Source organism: Sphaeramia orbicularis, chromosome 13, assembly GCF_902148855.1.
Source record: "Sphaeramia orbicularis chromosome 13, fSphaOr1.1, whole genome shotgun sequence".
NCBI lineage: Eukaryota > Metazoa > Chordata > Actinopteri > Kurtiformes > Apogonidae > Sphaeramia > Sphaeramia orbicularis.
Genome location: NC_043969.1, coordinates 47,388,451 through 47,395,473, shown reverse-complemented (window position 1 = coordinate 47,395,473; position 7,023 = coordinate 47,388,451). Strand labels below are relative to the sequence as shown.

The window sequence follows — 7,023 nt, the reverse complement described above, 5'->3', positions numbered from 1 at the left end:
ACAACAAATAACGTTCCTGTACGCTCTCACGGAAACTACCGAATGTTAAATACCAGGGTAAAATGCCCCCTTAGGTGGACTTGCAGGCGTGACGAAGGACTACAATGGAAATAAATATCACAGTTCTAAACCCTCCAGTCTGTTTTATTTCAGCAAATTAACAATTGACTATTCAGGGAAACGTATGATCGAGCTAGAGTTGGTATTTCTGAAGTTAAACACGTCTACTTTGAAACATACACTAACAGGCTGTGCACTGGTTCTGGGGAATCTGACTACTCCTTTCACATAAATTATGTCTTGTACCCTTGTCTTTAATTGCAGTAAGGGTTTGCTAAACTATGAAATTACACTTTGGAGAAAAGTAACTAGTCCCAACAGAGCACAAAATAAATGACAGATTGTAATATATTATTGATTTTAAAAGCTTGGAATAAATAGGTCTGTGTTGATGTCAGTCAAATGTAAAGAATATAGATAGATATAGAATTGGGCCTGTGTTGTGTTCATTACTTTTGATTCACATAACAGGCGAACAATAAAATTATTGTCGTTGTTCGGAACAGGCAATACTCAGGGAATATTTTACACTACACCTCATCCGCGGTGTGTTCATCAATGCCAAAATTAAAATTACACAGAAAAAGTGACATAACAATAAACGTATGCAGGTACGATTCGGATAAATTAATCATGACTAATACGTGGGAAATTTAAAGCATTCATAAAAAAGTGCAAAAAAGGGTAAAGGCACATCTATTGTTTGCCCTGTACACGTCATCATTCTGCGCCCATTCAGCGGGACAGTCGCGGCGTTTGAAACATCTAGCTCAGTAGCTGCAAAAAAAAACGTATCTTTGCAGTAAAATCGCCGCACTCGGAGTGAAATAAAATGATTGATATGATTGAGAAAGAGGACCCGGTCATCAGCGAGGAAGAGGCGGCGCAGTACGACCGTCAGATTCGATTGTGGGGGCTAGATGCACAGAAAAGGTACGTTAGCTTTGTTAGCTGCCCGGCTAACCGGCGCCGCGCAGGGTTTGAATCGTCGCGTTTTTGCAGAACTGCAGCTAAGTGTTAGATTTAACACATTGAGCTTTTAGAGGAGCTGAAACTTGGCATTTATCAGTTAAAGGACTAGTAGTGTTGTCTAGATGATACAGAAGAGAACATTCTTTGCCAAACATCTGCATTATAATATATTAGCAACAACAAGTGAGCCTTCATTGAAGTCTGTAGAAGGTAAAACTCCTATGTTGGTTGAGAAGTATTAACACTGTTTAAACGCACTAGTTGGATTATATTTTAGTAATCTAAGACATAAGAATGAAATTATGTGCATTCAAAGTAATAACTGACAGATTTGTAGCAGGAAGGTTTTAATAATAATAATAATAAGAAGAAGAAATGAGATGAGAGAAAAGTTAATATCTAACCAAAGTAAATACATACACTTTTGAATATACAATATTATGATTTAGCGTTAAGGTAAAAGTACATACTACACCAAAAACACTTAGATTGGTTCTAACTAAGTGGAAAACTCCAGTACACTTCTGTCTCAGGTAAATAGTACCTCTGAGCTAGTACATATAACCTGTTCAGCACATACTTCCCATAGAGAGTGATTTTGTTGTCAGTTATTACATTAACCACAACATGTTTTGATGATCAAAATTTCCAGTTTGAGGTATCATTTAAGAATAAAGGCCAAGATGCTCTGATTCCACCTTCTTAATTGTGATTATTTCTGGTCTTTTCTCCTCTGTGACTATAAATTGAATAACCTTGGATCAAACAGGACACTTGAGGACAACATCTTGAGCTTTTGATACTTTGCATAATTTACTGACATTATGTTGACGAAATAAGTAATTGATTATTTAAAAAAGAGAAAGAAAAAAAAATTATTAGATGCAGCTCTAGCCCTGTAAACATCAAAGTAGAAAGAATCACAACTACCTGAGTGATTTATTTTTCCCAGCTTTAATGGTTGTAGTTGGTCCACAGTTGGTCAGTTTCTTTGTAAAATTTTCTTTCAGGGGGAACTTTGCTAAACCCTATCAGGTATGGCAACTGAAATTACCGACTTTGAGTGAAACTAATAGGTTAAAAAATGAAACTTAACTAGTGTTGCTTAGATTTTTACTTTCAATTCTGCATTTATTGATTAATCTTTTTACTAATTTAGATATTTATGACTTTGGCTTTTTCAAAATAGTTAAAGCTGCAGCGCTTGATCGTTCATTTGAAGCCTCAAAATTCAAGTAATCTGAAACAAAGCAGGGATTTTATCATTTCTATGTGCAGTGCAGTACTATGTACAGTTTAATAATGTGACTGACAGCTGTAACCACCAATCACTCTCAGGATTTCCTCAGACTCTACTGCTTTACTTTGTGTCTTGACACTGACGCTTAGAAATGTGTCTTGTACTTTTCACAGCAACAACAAACGGCATCAGACTTATCTATTTGTTTATGTTTCTACTGAGATTTTAATTTGGATTGAGTGGAGAGAACTGTAGAGGGATGGTGTATTTTCAGTTTCCATGTTTTGTCCCTGATTTTGTAGCCCGCTACTTTCCTAACAAGTGTTGATATTGGCTGATTGATCAACTATTAGATTATTCCAGTTAAAATCATTATTATCAAAGCTTTTAAAAACCCTTTGGGAGTCACCATGAACTACTGACTGTTTTAAGTTTGATCTTACACTATATGGACAAAATTAATGGGACACGTTGAATTCAGGTGTTTGTTTTCTAACAGAGGTCTGGGATACATGTCATAATATAGTTTTATATTGTGATAATTGGTTAATTTTGTTTAAATTGTTAGCCTATATTTGCTTCCAAAATGCCTCAGAGGTGGTTTTTAAGTTATTTCTTTCCACGTTGATTTTTTATTTTTTATTTTTTTTTTTAAATCCATGACTGTGATTTTAAATGTCCTACCTCTAATATTCTAAAATATTTTTCATAGTCTGACAGTAAACAGTAATTTTCTACTACAACTAACCACCTACCTTCTTCACATCTCACTTAAGAAGAAAAAATCTCCCATTAAATTTCAAGGAAATATTAATGTTTTTAATCTAAAATCAGCACGAACAGGACATCTTACAGCTGTAGACATGATGTATCCCAGTACTTTTGTCCATATATTTTATAAACATCAATATTTCCTTACAGTATAATCAATGTTGAGAGAAATTAAGTAAAAACCATCTCTGAGGCATTTTGGAAGCAAAGATAATAATTTAAACCAAACTAACCAATGCAATGATATTTATCCCAATATAAAACTATATTCTGACATTGGTCATTATTGTTTTGTATCCCAGACCCCTATTAGAAAAGAAACACCTGAGTTCAACGTGTCCACATACTTTTGTCCATATAGTGTAGTTGTCCCTGTTCCCTGGCATGAATCACCAACACTTCAATCATACTTGAAAAAAGGGAATGGAAGGACTGAATTAGATGTCTGTACTAGTGATGGACTTTACTGAACTTGTCTCCGTAATCTGAGTGTAGGTGTCTTTTATCCATGCAGCTCCAGCAGTAGATTTGGAGACAGACGGACACAAGTGTGACTTTTCAATCCAGTCCAATCCACTTTATTCATACAGCACATTTAAACAACAAGAGCGTTTCCAAAGTGCTGTACATCATAAAAACAGTAAAACAATTTAAAGAAATATTAAAAACAATAAATAAGTATGTAGAGCTACAACAGTCCTCTAAATAAAACCATAAAATCAAATAGTTAAACCTACTAAAATCAGTAAAAATAAATGAATAAAAGACACAGAGGACCACACAATTCAGAGTTAGAAGCCAGAGAATAAAAGTGGGTCTTAAGACGAGACTTAAAACACTCCACCATGGGGGTTTTTATTGGGTTTTTCATTTCATCTGCTTGCGGTTTTTCCAGGTTGCGAGCGTCCCGTGTTCTGCTGGCTGGGTTAGGTGGACTCGGGGCTGAAGTGGCCAAGAATCTGATTCTGGCTGGAGTTAAAGGACTCACTTTACTGGACCATGAACAGGTAAACGGGACCACAGAGTCCACAAAGGGACAGCTGCTTGGACAGGCTTTGTTTGTAGAGGTCACAAATATTCACAGGGGATGTCAGCTTTACTTCAAACTAAGAAATAATACATCTGTAACTGCAGCAGCTGTGTCAAAACAGGGTCTGGTGTGGAAATGATGGCAGAAGCTTGACACTGTAATGTTATGTAGGTCCACTAGATGGTGCCTGTGTCAAAGTAATATCTTGTGTTTTTCTACCCAGTAAAGAGGCGATCAGACTGACTCTCATGTATTTTACTTTATCAACAAAGTAGTAGCTTTATTTCAGCTTTTCCTTGTAAAATGTGCATGGCTTTGTTAAATGGGCTGTTCAGAACCAAAGAAGCAGAATTCTTAAAGTCTGGAAATTCTTTAGTTTTTATTTTTAAGTCTTTATATTAGTTTGTCCAGAGCAGTGTTAGTCCCATTTTATTTGGAACACTTGATTAGATTTGGTTGAGTTTTTATTTATTTTATAATCGTTAGTCTTTTTTTTTTTTTTAATGAATTATGAGGATTAACAATGTAACTCCATTATATTCTTGTTCATCTTCATCAAAACCAAAATGAAGTTGATTTTAGTTCATCCTCCAAGATTTTGTGTTTTTGAACGCTTGTTTTATTTAATTTTTTTTCTTAATTTGTTTTAAACTTGGCTGGCATGGTTAGCAGTTAGCAGAGAGTTTCACAGGTTTTATTGTAAAAAAAAAAAAAAAAAAGAGCAGACACTCAGATTCCCCAGTAGATGATGATATAACAGACATTTACTGCAGCCCTTTTAGCTTTTTTACCTCATCTGGTCTCTAAAAACAGCCTTATTTGTTGACTTTTCTGAATACACTATGTACTGATGATGTTCCAGAGTACTTAAAGCTGCTTGTGTCCAAACTGTGCATAATTAGTTTCCACATTCTAAACTACTTTTTACTTGAAAGTCCGTCCAAAGGCCATCTGAGTACCCATCTTGTGTCCAATCCGTTGTCCTCAGGTGTCGGAGGAGTCGTGTCGGGCTCAGTTCCTGGTCCCGGTCACAGCTCAGGGTCAGAACCGGGCCCGGGCCTCTTTGGAGAGAGCACAGAACCTCAATCCGATGGTGGAGGTCCACGCCGACCCCGACAGAATCGAAGACAAACCAGACGACTTCTTCCTGCAGTTCGACGCAGTGAGTGCTTTTTCAGATTTTACTCAGCAGAGTTAAAAACAGGCCGGTTCAGCCCAGGGTGTCGAACAATTCATTGACCCTTACATGCATAAGTGGGTCAAAATGACCCGGTGAGGTTGGTTTTTTGTTCCTCAATTGACGTCATGCCATTAAAATTTTTAAAAGACCTTTTATAGATTCTATGAAATTGTGGTTTTTGTGTTTCTGCCCCAACATTCCATAAGTGGGTCAAAATGACCCGCATTCATTTTAACTGGAATTTCACCTTTGATTCATTCTACATTCATTTATTCTACATTCTACCGCAAGACCAAAGGAGGTGTAGACACTGTGGACCAGATGGTTTGAACCTACACCTGCAAGTATCAAACACAAAGATTTAAAAAAACATTTAAAAATTGTTAGAAATGTTTAAAAAATTAGAAATAAAAAATATTTTAAACATGAAATCATTCTTTTGTGGACCAAAATATAGTACAAATGATTGTTTCTAACATGACAAAATGACAAATGTGGCATAAAAACACACTGATTTTGACCCATTTATGGAAGAGTTTAGGCTCCAGACACTCATGCATCCAAAGGTTTAAATTTTTTTTTTTGCTATGTTCAATATCAAAACAGCAAACTCTGATGTTGTTGAAGTGTGTAAAAGGTCTGGTTCTGCTCCTTCGAGGAGTTTGGAATGAATGTATTCTGTTACTTTTTATATGAATAGAAGTACAGCAATGGGTGAAGCACTAAGGCCGCTGTAACAGTTGTTTTAATAGAACATAGTGAGCTTACATTTGCACCACTCTGTAGAAAGATACATTTCAGACATAGAATAAATATGTAAATAGCATTTAAACAAAGATTTCGTGAAAAGGACCTGTTGCTGCAGACCAAAGTGTCCAGTAATAAATGTGTATTACATTATAATATCTTGAAATCTTCTGTACAGACAATCTGAGACCTACTGCAATCATCTTCTGGTGTTTTACACCAGGTTTCATTCATCACATGTCAAACATTTGTTAATGTTTTCATCCAAGACTCAGTTAATTTTGGCAAAACTTAGGAAATGTTTTCAGCTTCCATGCAAACCAATGCACAGAACTGTTTAAGTAAACCACTCATCCAACCGTAGGTGTGATTGTTGCAGCTTTGTTTCTCAGATGCTATGACTCAGTCCGACCACTAGTTGTCACTGTTGTCCTGGACTTTATAAAACCTGTCTGAACACCTGCAGTAGATGTGTTTCTGTAAAGTGACACTGCACGATTGTGCCCGCGCTTGGTTTTGTTTTCCACCTGTAGTAAAGTTTGCTCATAGTCTGGTCTTTTCTCTTGACATTTTGTAATGGAGTCAGCTGATTGTTTACACAATGACGACCAAAGTTCACGTCTGTAGGCATGTGTTGACCTTATACGGCAGCAGTTGTGAGTGGGTGGAGAGTGAACCGACTGTACATCCAGTAAACAGAAGCACAAACACTCAGATTAATAAATGGGCTGGGCAGCAACTGTCAGAGTTTAATCTTAAATCACAAGATCATTTTATGTTAGTATAGTAGAAAGGAGCATTAGGGCCATATTTATACTTTTACCAGAACAAAAAGGAAGTTTTAATATTTTTAAGTAGTTATAAATATTTGATAGCTTTTTTTTTTTTTTACTATAATATTATGACCTTTTCCATAAATAATAGATAATATAACTTCACAAAATATCAGCCCAGTATCATTAGTCATATTTTTACCATAAAAAGTCATTTAAAACCTCAACTAATCATATTTCAGGTTGTTTT

General features: G+C 35.8%; 1 protein-coding gene across 1 annotated transcript in view; it reads left to right on the top strand.

The window, feature by feature from the left end:
- Positions 1 to 774: 774 nt before the first annotated feature.
- Positions 775 to 7,023, top strand: part of sae1 (SUMO1 activating enzyme subunit 1) — a 37,515-nt gene continuing 31,266 nt past the window's right edge. The window contains exons 1-3 of the mRNA XM_030151731.1: positions 775 to 993; positions 3,939 to 4,050; positions 5,062 to 5,235. Of these exons, the coding sequence (XP_030007591.1) occupies positions 893 to 993; positions 3,939 to 4,050; positions 5,062 to 5,235 (387 nt within the window). The 5' untranslated portion in view covers positions 775 to 892. The remainder of the gene's footprint in view (positions 994 to 3,938; positions 4,051 to 5,061; positions 5,236 to 7,023) is intronic.